The 14,090-nt window shown below is 34.3% G+C and overlaps 2 protein-coding genes and 1 long non-coding RNA gene across 5 annotated transcripts in view; 2 read left to right on the forward strand and 1 right to left on the reverse strand.

The window, feature by feature from the left end:
• Positions 1 to 7,302, forward strand: part of Tusp (WD40 superfamily protein Tusp) — a 91,132-nt gene extending 83,830 nt beyond the window's left edge. The window contains exons 12-16 of the mRNA XM_003706679.3: positions 127 to 240; positions 510 to 732; positions 1,083 to 1,262; positions 1,323 to 1,452; positions 1,885 to 7,302. Coding sequence (XP_003706727.1) covers positions 127 to 240; positions 510 to 732; positions 1,083 to 1,262; positions 1,323 to 1,439 — 634 coding nt within the window. The 3' untranslated portion in view covers positions 1,440 to 1,452; positions 1,885 to 7,302. The remainder of the gene's footprint in view (positions 1 to 126; positions 241 to 509; positions 733 to 1,082; positions 1,263 to 1,322; positions 1,453 to 1,884) is intronic.
• Positions 1 to 9,445, reverse strand: part of LOC143265708 (uncharacterized) — a 78,096-nt gene extending 68,651 nt beyond the window's left edge. The window contains exon 1 of the long non-coding RNA XR_013040389.1: positions 9,361 to 9,445. This is a non-coding gene — a long non-coding RNA (uncharacterized LOC143265708). The remainder of the gene's footprint in view (positions 1 to 9,360) is intronic.
• A 28-nt stretch (positions 9,446 to 9,473) lies between these two features.
• Hem (Nck associated protein 1 Hem) lies at positions 9,474 to 13,711 on the forward strand. Of its 3 annotated transcripts, none has more exons than XM_012293165.2 (2): positions 9,474 to 9,578; positions 9,656 to 13,711. In XM_012293165.2, exon 2 carries the CDS (start codon positions 9,790 to 9,792, stop codon positions 13,156 to 13,158), a length of 3,369 nt encoding a protein of 1,122 aa, XP_012148555.1. In that variant the 5' UTR covers positions 9,474 to 9,578; positions 9,656 to 9,789; the 3' UTR covers positions 13,159 to 13,711. The 3 variants fall into 3 exon arrangements, with proteins under 3 accessions (XP_012148555.1, XP_003706729.1, XP_076395425.1); XM_003706681.3 differs by having other exon boundaries at positions 9,477 to 9,578; positions 9,681 to 13,711; XM_076539310.1 differs by having other exon boundaries at positions 9,501 to 9,597; positions 9,681 to 13,711.
• The last annotated feature ends 379 nt before the right edge of the window (positions 13,712 to 14,090 follow it).

A 14,090-nucleotide genomic window follows, 5' to 3' on the forward strand; every position in this document is an offset into this window, starting at 1 on the left:
TAAATTTTTGGAGCACTCAATTCAGGTACCTAGTACAATTCTGAATGGTTTGGTTACGACGCAAGGATTAATATTACACTTGAAATTTTATTGCAGTTCTGTTCATTATGCGTTTTATGCTTTCAGAGGATCAAGTCCAAGTGGATCTCTAGCCTCATCATTGGATGGTCTCGCAGCGAGACTTCGAGATTTCGATGAAAGTCATTCTTTACCTCCGCCATCGCCTCGTCCATCGTCCAGGTAAATTATTCATATAACTGTGTTAATTTATTGACTCATGTTTGAATGAAACTACTAATTATTCTATGAATGTGAACTTGCTTATTTGATAGATTATATTAGATACTTAGAAATATAAGTCTGATGATTCAATAGACTAGCTAGATACTTTATTGGGACTAGTTACGCTATTATTTTTAGAAATATACGTAGTTACTTTATAAGCCTACTACTAGCTACTCTACTACTTAATCCAAATGTAGACTAAATGTGGACCACAATTTTTCCAGATTACCCAGGAGTTCTCCTAGCAGTCCAGCGCCGTCTAAGAAGGGAAAACGACCTGCCTCAGCCTCGCCCATCAGAAGAAGACTCCTATCAAGCCCCTTACTGAGTAGAAAAGCACGAAAAAATCGGGGTGAAAGTTCAGACGAGGAGGGTCTCCTTCAAGATGATTCGTCGACGAATTACAGGGACCTTGAGACGTTCCAGAAGGCGCAGTTACGTCAAAAGGTGTGTAAAAACTATAAATAAACTCGATCTAAATCAGCTTACTAAGATTACATAATCACTTGTGAACTTCAAAGTCAATATTTTTGTAAAATTCTCTAAATTCTTTCACACAAGACATTGCATCTTTTACTACCGTCACATGACATAAATTCTGCACGAATTTAACTGCATGACATTGTATACAAACTCAAGCATCTCTTCTGAGAACCGCTTTTATATCACCGTTACGTGACAATGAAGTCACAACTCCGTTTGAACCCAACTATTTATAATCCGACCCAAAGCGAAATGTCAAGTTTAATTCCTATTCAACCAAATCTTCATTTATACGTAACAATGATAATCTGTAGTTAAAGCAAAAAGGAGGAGGATCATCCAGTCACAAATCAGAGTCAGTGAGAAGGGAACTCGTGATGCACAACAAGGCGCCGATGTGGAACGAGTCCAGCCAGGTGTACCAACTTGATTTCGGTGGCAGAGTAACTCAAGAAAGCGCGAAGAACTTCCAGATCGAATTCAAAGGCCGACAGGTATATCTTATAGCTGTTCTATTTCCACGTGCGATGAAATAACGGATCTGTTTCGATTAGGTCATGCAATTCGGAAGGATAGATGGGAACGCCTACACGTTGGATTTCCGATATCCTTTTAGCGCTTTGCAAGCATTTGCCGTTGCCTTGGCCAACGTTACACAACGCCTCAAGTAATCGTTAGTTGCCGGTAATATTTTATTTTTATCATCTTTGTGTACATCTTGTAACTTTGTTAAATTATCAATAAATTAATTACTGTTATATGAAGTACTTCAGATAGTCAGATTACGTATGTTAGTAATCTTTAACATTTTCGAACATGATTCTTTAGGACAATTAACGAAATACGGTTTATTGTGTTTAATAAACTTGTTTGTTAACGAACTTGTTTGTAAACAGACAAATTGTTTATTAAACAAGTAGATTAATAACACTGAATTTTGTAATAGAGAAGTTGCATCAGTGTTTTTAATTTTGCAGAACATTTCAGTCAAGATAAAAATTTGGACGAAAAATATTACATGATTTCATTAAATCTATATTTCTAAACAATTTATTGCAAACATAAAACATTTTTAATGGAACACTTCTCACTAAAGATTCTACCGTTAATTTTCAGACCTGTAATTGGAAAAAGTACCAGGATGCTGTACATTACATAAAAGTATTCGTCCAGAAAATGAAGAACAAGGTGAAGAAGAAAAAACCTAGCGAGCCATAGGGAAGCTGAAGCTGTAACGATACGCTACGCATCTAGAATACTAAAGACCGAAAGACAAGTTAAAACTACAGCTTATAAGCATGTAATAGAGCCACATGTCTTTCGATTATTAAAACTAGTGACGGGCTAGAAATAAATCTTTAAGTAAACGAGCGTTATACACCACGAGCCGTCTCCGCGACGCGAGATTTTCCCGCCAAAATCTCGAAGCTGAAAACACATGGCCTTCCGTTGTAGCGCGAAAAAGAAGAGCAAAAAAGAAAGACAAAATCTCTCGAGCCGTCGTGATTTTAAACGAGAGAATTCGAAAATCCGAAGAGAACGAAAGGACACGATGTGTCACGTGGTACCATGGAAAGGGGAAAAAAAAACTAAAAGATTTCGTTGAAATGCTTCTTCGTCGTACCGTCCAACAAAATGTATTTCGTTTCTCCCAACTTCGAGCGCTCATTTTTGTATAGTTTATGCGACACGTTGGAGTCTAGTAAATGCTGTTGAAAGTTCACCTCGTTCATTTTTGCGGTCCGCCGGTTGTATTCGAATTTTACATACAATATATTATTATTGACGGACTCGAATCGCCGCGCGAGCCTTTCATGTTGTTCGATTAAATGTTTCTTATGGCGTATTATAAAAGAAAAATGAGAAAAATGACAAAAAAAAGATAAATAAAATCGGTTAACGATTACGCTAAATGATATAACGTTTTGCGTCCGGGGCCTGTGTTCGTCCTCGTCGAAAACGGAACAGACGAACTATTTCGGGCAATGCGAGACAAACGCGACGGGAAATATCTCGCCTGTATTGCCAATGTGTGCACGCATCAAAAAATTAACTGTCGTCTGTACTTAATCCACGATCGTTATATTTCTATTTGCCTAATTGTAAGTAAACGTGAACGAGAAAGGAAAGGAATGATCCAAAATAAATAAAGTGTGCTCTTCGGCTGATATGACGTTTGAATGCTGAGAAAATTCGATGTATTTCGATTATATTTGCTTTAAATGTGCTTAATTTAAGTTAAAAAATTATTGTAAGTTCAGTTTTTGTTGTTTAGACGTCCTGATTGATAGGCGTTCAATTGTAAATGTTGTTAAAGTTAAAGTATTTTGTAGAAAAATGATACGAAAATGTTTTATTGAATGGAGCTACGTAATGCGCATGCGCTGACTAAATATGGCGCATGCGTGTACTACCGCGCATGCGCATTAAGCATATACTGTATTTTATTCAAGAAAGTATATTTTTATTTTATTCTTTAGAGATACTTAAACTCAATATTTTAAGCTTGAACAATTGAAAGTAAATTTATAGAACTTGCCATGAGATTTAAAAATTTAGCCTAAATTCTGAATACAGCTAATCGAAATACATTGGTACATTTTCTAGCGCGAAAATAGTATTTCTAACTGCTGGAAGGATTCAATCGCGTGTCCTTCCATTTGATGGCCATATTGTCCTGTCCGCTAATTAAAAGTAAAACAAACAGAAATTTTAAAAATATTAGAGAGTCAATACCAAATTAAAATTGGAAAAATAGCATCAGTGAAAGAATTGATAAAAATCCATAATAAACGTTTTCCCATAAACTTTTATACAAGAACATAATCGAGATATATAATTTTAACGATGATAAGAATGATACGTTCAATATAGTATAAAAAAACATCAATTGCTATTATATGTAGACAAGTTATATTGCATAATTGTATAGTACAATGTAGTTTACAGATTTGTTAAAAAGTATGTAAAATATTATTTAATGATTGTGTGTATATTCTATTCACAAGTAAATTATCTCATTTCTATTTGTGTAAATGTTAAACAGAAATAATTCAATATGGCCGTGGCGTGGAAGGCACAACAGCGACGAAAATGAAACTTCTAAAACATACTTTATCGATTTTATATCATAGAAATGAATATCGATTTCAGGCCTAGGAGCGCTCAAGCTCGGTTTTTCGTCGAGCTGAAAATTTTGAGAATATGTCGCCTGGAATGATAATGACAGGCTGGATATTTTGTTGGGTGTCGTGTGAATACAGTATCGAGTCAGCTTCACTAGGAAAAATTAACTTCACTAGCTTAACAAAATTTCATTTAATATATACTTTGTTGATGACATTTCGTAATTACATAAATTATTCTTAAAGAGGAATTTTTTCTAAATTAACAATTTCTAATATTTTCTTGTGCTATTTTAATAATGATCAAAGTATTCAATCATATGGAAATATTATTTTTATGTACATCTGTCTTCTTTTAAACTAGTTATTTTCCCTAGGGAAGTCAACCATACTTGTACATGTGAGGTATAGCTGATGAATAACGAAACGAACTTTAAATTCTTACATGCTAAATATTTTGCAATGCTTTGATGTGCAACGAGTAACATAATATTGACGTTATGTACTCTATACTGTAGAGTATCATAAAAATCTATATACTGAAATCTTAAAGGCAACATCGATTATCCACATTCTAAATAATTTATACCCCCATTTTGATCAGTAGATCACAATACAGCGGTAGTTACATAAATCCGAAAGAAAAATATACAGAATGAAGTTAAAATGTAGTTCCAAATTACAGTTCCAGTCTCGTTATTTATTGGCTATACCTCCTACACGCATACCACCAGTGCCGGATTAATCAACAAACAAGACAAGCACATATTGAAAGCATCAAATGAAGAGGCACCCCAGGAATTATCTAAACTTTGAAACCAATGAATTTCAGTTTATTATTGAACTTTGCATCAACTACAACACTAAAATAAAATAAAATTGTGTAATTCAAAAGAAAAGTTAAAATCTTTTATTGGGAGGGAATATTTTTCTAAATATATTGGTAATTTTCAATATAACAGACAATTCGTGGAATTAATATTACAATTGAAAAATTTAATAATTTTTGTAAAAGCACTTTGACAGATTATTGAAAGTGTCAGAATGTGAATCACCAAGGGTCCTCAAATATTTAATGTGCTCAGGGCCTTTAAAGGTCTTAATCCGGCACTGCATACCAGCATCGATGTATCTAATTTCGAAACTGTGCAAACGCCTATCGAGAGACACGCGAAAGAAATGGCTCTACATATGTACAAGGTGTTTCAGAAAGAATAGTGAACATCTTAGAAAATGACAGAACTATTTCGAGTAAAAATTTGTTTATAACCATGCATATGGAGGTATATTAGGTTACATCAATAATTCAATTTCTTATTACAAAATTATAACTCCCATTATTTCTTCGAAAAATTATTTTTAACTGAGGTTTAAGATTGCAAGTGTAACACAGTGCTATTTTTGTTTAATAGAATTTATCTTGTAGCTCCACTCAATTCTGAACAAATCTACTGTACAATAGAATACGTTTCCGTATAAATTTTTACTCGAAACAGTTCATGCCAGTTTCTTAAGTGACTACCATTTCTGAAGCAGCCTGTATACACTTGGTTTCTTCTAAAAAGCTTGGCGCCTCTTATACCGGTTGTAATCGTATTTTTTGCAGAGATATACACGAACCATTTTAACGAGCCACGATGTGGGGCGAGCAAAACCGCGAATATTTACATCGTTCTTTTTTCGACAAATGTTTACAGAGTTTACCGATCAGACCGCCCCATGTTCGCGAGTTAGCGATAAGTATACAGCTAACGACGGTAACCGTCGGTATATAAAACTGCTAAACTACATGGTTTCTTTGGTTTCTAGACAGAGTTGTATCAAAGTAGGTACAACAAAAGGCGACACGTACCTTTGACATTCGGCAAAGTCCTTTAAATCGTATGAACGCGCGGGAAATTCAAATCGAACGAATTTAATTTCACGTCAACCTCTAATAATTAGAAATCTGTCGTAAATTTTCTGTATACTAATACTGGCTTCCGAAGTTACATCAATTTTACGACATTGAAAAGTTGAAGTGAGGCATACTCTACAAAATATATTTGAATATTGCAGAAACGATTATTACGAATAACTTGTAAAGAACTTATTACAAGAAAATGAACGTGTTACAAGGAAATTAAATATTTATTACAAATTACCGGTGATTGTGTTACAGAAAACGAAATATTTACTCGTATTACAAATTACAAAGAAGTAACATAGTATTTCTTATTATTTAATTATCAAAGTATTCTAAAATTTCTCGGTCAGTGTCGCCTCTTGCTATACCTACTCTACTGTATGTTGAAATTATTTAAAGATCACCAGTAGCCATTGTTGTATTCGCACTGTGAGAAACACGAACCGCAAACTCATAGAGAGATGGTGTCCGTTTTGATTTTAGCGATGAAGGTTCGAGAAGTGCAACGAGAGTTTTGGATATATTATAAGGGATTATATATACTTAATTCATTACAAAGTATAATTTCAAACTATTTCTGTAACAAAAATTGATTTTCGCCTGAAATTGCATGCAGGTACTTGTGTCTCAGGAGAAGTCGCGTGACAAGAATGAGGTTTAGCCTTCTCGTGAACACAGGGTACATTCTTCGTTAAATTTTAGTCATAAAAATTTGAGAAAAATATTATAATTTCTAGTAGACTATGTGTACATATTTATTTCTTAGAAGATATTTTGCAAAATTGTGATTTTCAATTTTATTATTGAATTTTGCAAAAGAACATACAAGTAACTATTATTATTTTAAAAACTACTTATTATTTTCAAAGCTAGAATTATTTTAAGACCTAATATTTACTTCAAAAGTTAGTAATATTTATTATTTTAATTTTACGTTTGCAAATTAATAATTTTACTTTAAATATGTGGTTTTAGCTGTAAATCAATATTAAAAATTTGTAAAATTATTTATGTATAATCTCTTATTGTAATTCGGAATGTACTGTAAATTTTGCTATGAGTTCGCGAGTTTATCGGATTTTCTATGACATCGTTGCAGAATTATGTTTATTTACAAGAACACATGCATCGTTTCCTAAGGAATCATCCTACGAAAAGAAGAGAACATGCGAACGAATGTAAAAATGAAAAATAAAATACGAAAAGGAATAACGAAGTCAAGAAATAAAGAATCACGTTACGATGAAAGTTCCACGATGGTAAACTTTTATACTTGCACGAACTTTTGATATGGAAAGAACCGCATCAACGTGACCCAATTATTTTTAATATATCGTATATACATGTATATACAGGGTGACTCAAAAAACATGTTTTCAGTGAAAACTGCAATTCTATACCAAAAAAAAAAATTCGAATGCTTTTTAATATTTTATAAATTGTATTCACACTTTGAGCGTTTTAAAAATTGGACAAATTTAAATTTTAGGAAATCAATTTTGAAAATTTTCAATTTTTGAATTATTCAATTTTTGGATTTTTCAGGTCTCAAGTTTTCAAGTTATAGAATTCTAAAATTTTTCAAATTTCTAAAGTTTTCCAAATTTCCAAATTTTCAAATTTCCAAATTTCCAAATTTCCAAATTGCCAAATTGCCAAATTTCCAAATTTTCAAATTTCCAAACTCTTAAATTTCCAAATTTTCAAATTCCCAAATTTTCAAATTTCCAAATTCCCAAATTCCCAAATTCCCACATTTTCAAATTCCCAAATTTCCAAATTCCCAAATTTTCAAATTTCCAAATTTCCAAATTTCCAAATTTCCAAATTCCCAAATTCCCAAATTTCAAATTTCAAATTTCAAATTTCCAAGTTTCCAAATTCCCAAATTTTCAAATTTCCAAATTCCCAAACTTCCAAATTTCCATATTTCCATATTTCCAAAATCCCAAATTCCTAAATTTCCAAATTTGTAAAATGACAAATATCAAATTTCCAATTTTCGAAATTTGTAAAATTACAAATACCTAAATTTCCAAATTTCTAAATTTCTAAAATTAGAAATATTTAAATTTCCAATTTTCCAAATTTCTAAAACTAGAAGTACTAAATTTCCAAATTTCCAAAATTCCAAAATTTCAAAATTCTAAAATCTCAAATTCTCAAAAAGCCAATTTTCCAAATTTCAAAATTTCACACATTTAAAAACTCTACCACCTAAAACACAAAACACTCAAAAAGACATTACATCAAGCTTACACCTCAAAAACGAGGACTAGCATTTCAAAATAGTAAACGATCTTCCACTTTCTGTTAACATAGAAATGCTTCGGTTTTCACGGTGTACATCTTTTTTGAGAGAGCCTGTATACGTCTTTATTGCATCTCCGCCGAACAAAACGGACTTGAGTCACGCAATAGGCATTTACGTCAAAGACAATTCTTCGTATACAAGCACGTTCACAATTCTTATCGTTAACAGAGATACTCCAAAAAAAATTATACATCTCTATTAACGTTATTATACATATTGCTGATCACACGATATCGCGTGTTCGATGATTAATATCCGATCACGCGATATCGCGTGGTAGAGTAAGGATATTTAAACGTGGCGGCACACGAGTGTCTGTCAAGCCCGATGTTGACGCGTCATGTATCTCTTTGACGAATGCCTATGACGTAAGTCGATGTGCATATCAGAAATCATGTCGATTTCTGAATCGAGGTTATGAAATAAATTCGATAACATTTGCAATCGATACGTTTCGATCGTGACTGATTTCCAAAATGTTCGGCCTAGCTCAAGAGTCAGACCATACATGTTTGTCGACCCATAGATGGTAGAAAATTGATTCTATTTTCCGTTGATATGTCTTATTTATTTAAGACAAACGTAACGTTCGAGAATAATGCTTAATACGAAAACGCTGTGTCACGTGTGAAACCTTGCGACTGAGTATACCGTATGTATATCGATTAAACGACACGATTTACATAGTGTGCAAATAGTATCAGTATTGTTTTCTCTCTCCTACAGCGGGATTGTTGATTTTGTGGTCTTAGCGCTGAATGATCATTCTGTATATGCGTAATGCAATTTTGTTACCGAGTACAATTGATGATTATCAGATATTTGTAAATAAAGAATGAAATTCTATATGGCCGATACTATTTCCGTTCCCCTTTCTTGAACAGATCACCTTGACTCAGAAAATATCTAGTATATTTTCGAGAAATTATTTTTACGAAAACAAAATATTTTAAAGGGAAAAGAATTTTTGCTGTGCAGAAATAAATTCTCAAACGTGTGATATTTTTGAACTAGTCCACGTCTACTTATAACAAACATTCGTTACACAGTATTCGCAATATCGCTGTATAACTTCCGGAGAAAGATTCAAAACTTCTAACTTTCTAAATTAGTATCTATTTCTAGATTTTTGAATGTTTGTACTAATTTAAATCAAAGCTACGTATAATAAAATAAGAATAATAATATGTATCGACTAATTGTATCAAAACATATTAAATTAAATTAATAAATTAAAAGTACATTACCGATTCACCACCTGCTTTCAAAAACGGTACTGCCAGCGCCACATAGCGGTGGTACACCAAGTTACATTCAAAATGTAAGTTACTGAAGTGTTACCAATTTCTTAACTATTGGCATCCCTGCCATTTAAAAGACTAGTACTTCACGCTATACGCGTCGTACACAGAAGGTTCGTTCTATTGTGTTATCGATTTGTATTAAACATGCAACCGCAGGAAAGGTGAGATACATCTCATAATGTACGGTGTACAACTTTCTGTAGACGCAGAATGACAAATATGTGAAATTTGTTTGTAGAAAAAAAGGGGTCATTCTATTTTAGGCGCATCCGGTGAAGGCAGCTCTACCCCCACGGGTGGGGTCTTCTGTCATTTAAAACCAAAGAAGCGGATGAGTTATGTTGATCACATAAGAAGGAACGTAATACAACCATGGCACGACCTATTGTACCTAGTCAACAAAAGTTGGCTGAGAAGCTGACTATTTTAAATGATAGAGGTATTGGAATGTTAACCCGCATTTACAATATAAAGAAAGCGTGTGGTGATGCAAAGTCAAAACCTGGTTTCCTCTCTGATAAAAGTTTAGAGTCCTCTATCAAGACAATTGTTAGGAAGTTTCCCAATATCGATGTTAAAGGATTACAGACGATTACGAATCTTCGTAATGAGATTATTAAATCTCTGTCATTGTACTATTACACGTTTGTGGATTTGCTCGATTTCAAAGACAATGTTTGCGAACTTTTAACTACGATGGATGCCTGCGGTGTTCACATGGATATCACGATAAATTTTGATTTAACGAAAGGTTATTTGGATCTTGTTGTCACTTATGTCAGTTTGATGATACTTTTGTCGCAAGTGGAAGATCGTAAAGCAGTTCTAGGTTTATTTAATGCAGCCCATGAAATGGTACACAGCCAATCTGATCCTAGTTTTCCACGATTGGGTCAAATGATTATGGATTATGATGCGCCACTAAAAAAGCTTTCAGAAGAATTTGTACCTCATTCAAAATTGCTGAAAAATGCTCTTACTTCTTTATGGCCTATTTATCCTGGAAGAAATTTATCGGCAGACACATGGAGGGCAGATCAAAAGCTCAGCCTTGTTGGAAGTCCTGGACAAATACTTAAAGCAGCAGCAACAGACACTATGTCCTGTGAAACTTTAAGTTTAGACAGAATAGAAAGATGGGTTATTTTAGGCTTCACGTTATGTCATACATTTTTAAACCAGGAACAGCCTAGTAAACTCTGGACCACAGCTTTAGAATCAGGCTGGGTTCTGGCCTTATTCAGAGACGAAGTAATTTACATACATCAGTACATACAGACATTTTTTGAAAGTATAAAAGGATACAGCAAAAGAGTATCCGAAGTGAAGGAATGCTATAATCAGGCAGTACAAAAGGCTGGTTACAGACACAGGGAAAGAAGAAAATTTTTGAGGACAGCTTTGAAAGAGTTAGGTTTAATTTTAACCGACCAACCTGGTCTTTTGGGACCAAAAGCTCTATTAGTGTTGATGGGACTTTCTCATGCAAGAGATGAAGTTCTGTGGCTTTTGCGACATGGCGTGAATCCACCTACACAGGGAAAAGGTAAAGGAAGGGGAGGAGAAGATTTGGTGGATCGTCAGTTGCCAGAATTATTGTTTCACTGTGAAGAGTTAAGAGCTTTAGTAAAGAAATATTCTCAAGTACTTCAGAGGTACTATGTACAATTCTTGTCAGGATTTGATGCCCCTGCTTTAGATCAAATGATACAAAATTTACCAGTTTGCCCTGAAGATGAAGGGGCAATACTTAGTGATATGTGTTCTAAGATAGCTAGTCTTACAGTAAAACAAGTGGAAGATAATGAATTGTTTGATTTCCGTGCTTTCCGATTGGACTGGTTCAGATTACAAGCATACATGTCCATAGCAAAATGTAACATGAATTTGGCTGATAATCGGGAATTAGCGTCTTTCATGGATACTGTAGTATTTCATACCAAAATGGTAGATAATTTGGATGAAATGTTAGTGGAAACATCTGATCTATCAATCTTCTGCTTTTATAGTAAAGTATTTGAAGATCAATTTCACATGTGCTTAGAATTCCCTGCTCAAAACAGATATATCATTGCATTCCCTTTAATATGTAGTCACTTCCAAAGCTGTACACATGAACTTTGTCCAGAAGAACGTCACCATATTCGAGAAAGAAGTTTATCCGTTGTGAACATGTTCTTGGATGAAATGGCCAAAGAAGCTAAAAACATTATCACAACTATATGTGATGAACAGTGTAATATGAGCGACAAACTGCTACCAAAGCATTGTGCTGTACTGATCTCTCAAGTTGTTAATCGAAAGAAGAAAGATAAAAATAAGAAGAACATGTATGAAATCCATAAACCTGGTATAGAAAGTTACAGGAAAACCAGAGAAGAGCTTACTACTATGGATAAACTTCACATGGCATTAACAGAATTGTGTTACGCCATTAATTACTGTCCCACTATCAATGTGTGGGAGTATACCTTTGCGCCAAGGGAATATTTGCATCAGCATTTAGAATCAAGATTTGCCAGAGCACTTGTTGGTATGGTCATGTACAATCCAGATACTAGTGAGATAGCTAAACCATCTGAACTCTTCGTTAGCGTTAGATCTTACATGAACGTTCTTCAGACAGTGGAAAATTATGTGCATATAGATATTACACGCGTATTTAATAACGCTCTGCTTCAGCAAACTCAGGAGTTAGACAACCACGGTGATAAAACCATTGCTGCCCTGTACACGCAATGGTACTCTGACGTTCTGCTGAGACGTGTCAGCGCTGGCAATATATGTTATTCCAGTAATCAAAGAGCATTCGTTAGTTTATCAGTAGAGGGTGCAATACCCTTCAACGCCGAGGAATTTTCAGACATTAACGAGCTGAGAGCGTTGGCCGAGCTTATTGGTCCATACGGTATGAAGATGTTGAACGAAAATTTAATGTGGCACATAGCGAGTCAGGTACAGCAACTGAAGAAGCTGGTTGCCGGAAACAAGGATGTTCTCATTGCTCTGAGAACAAACTTTGACAAACCAGAAGTAATGAAGGAGCAGTTCAAGAAGCTGCAACAGGTAGACAACGTGTTGCAACGAGTTACGATTATAGGTGTAATTTTAAGTTTCAGACAGTTGGCACAGTCTGCGTTGGTCGACGTCCTGGAAGAACGTATACCATTTCTTCTGAGCTCCATTTTGGATTTCCGTCATCATTTACCATCGGGTGATCCCATGCGCGTCGTTTCGGAGATGACGTCAGCTGCAGGTCTAACCTGCAAAGTTGACCCTACGTTAACAGCCGCATTAAGGAGTCAGAAATCAGAAGTAGACGAAGACGAGCATCTGCTGGTTTGCTTATTGATGGTCTTCGTGGCCGTTTCGATTCCTAAATTGGCTCGAAACGAGAACTCCTTTTACCGAGCGTCTTTGGAGGGCCACTCGAATAACATACACTGTATGGCTACAGCGATAAATAATATATTCGGTGCATTGTTTACTATATGTGGACAGAATGACATAGAGGATAGGATGAAAGAGTTTCTTGCCCTGGCGTCGTCCAGCTTGCTCAGACTCGGTCAGGAAGCTGACAAAGAGGCGATCAAGAACAGGGAGTCTGTGTATCTGTTGTTAGATCAAATTGTTCAAGAATCACCGTTCTTAACCATGGATCTGTTGGAGAGTTGCTTCCCTTATGCGTTGATACGCAATGCATATCATGATGTATACAAGCTTGAACACTCGCAGCCGTAAATTATTAACAAAATGGATGCGTATTCTTAACTTGCCACTCAGGGCCATTTTTTTACGTCCAGTTTTATGGAGTCGAAAGCATTTTTATTAAAAGAAAGGAAGCTATGAAAGTGGCAAAATATTCTTGTTTAATATATACCGAGTAAGATTTGTTTTCTATGCTGCTTAAAACAAATTTGAACGATGTCGAGGTGTAAGTCCGTTTCGGGATGTTATTTAAGTCCGGAAGGAATGGAAAGTTTGCGCTAATTTATTTGAAACAATGCATTTTGTATAGAAACAGTACCTTGTATTTCATATTTGATACCTGGCTTAGGATATTCTATGACTTACTATATAATACAATTTTTCTTTCTCAGTATTCTATTATACACGATCCGTACGTAAGAGAACGACGTTTTGTATTAACATTTTCAATTGTAAAATGCTGTCTGTCTTCGAATCGAAATACGTATCTTAAAATAGGTATCGCCTCGATCTGCTACATTTTCTAATGTACAATTGTAACTTTTACAATAGTTTATAAAATAAATAAAATTATCTATAAAACTTTCGTTTATTGTGTGAGATGCTTTATTTTGCAATTAACATTTCAGCAAGACATAATACTTTTTATAATATATTTTAATATATTTTACATTAAAATTCACATTTATAATGAAGTACCACGATTTAATATGTAAGAAAGATATAAAAGACAATAGTTCATTGTAAAGTTATTAGTTTAAAAAAATAAAAGCAATTTGAAAGTCTGTCTTAAGTGTAATTTAAATTTTCGCGCGCTATTTGAACATGGCACCATCTAAAAGTCAAGTCAGACACTACGAAAATAAAAAATTACGTTTTTTCTTCAAATCAGAAATTTTTACGTTCTGTTGATGATCACAGATGGTTTTACAGACGTAATAAAGTAAGAGGAACAGTTTTATAGC

Source organism: Megachile rotundata, chromosome 13, assembly GCF_050947335.1.
Source record: "Megachile rotundata isolate GNS110a chromosome 13, iyMegRotu1, whole genome shotgun sequence".
Classification (NCBI taxonomy): domain Eukaryota; kingdom Metazoa; phylum Arthropoda; class Insecta; order Hymenoptera; family Megachilidae; genus Megachile; species Megachile rotundata.

Excerpts from the sequence above, each read along its gene's own strand:
- Hem (XM_012293165.2), top strand. The coding sequence starts at position 9,790 with ATGGCACGACCTATTGTACCTAGTCAACAAAAGTTGGCTGAGAAGCTG.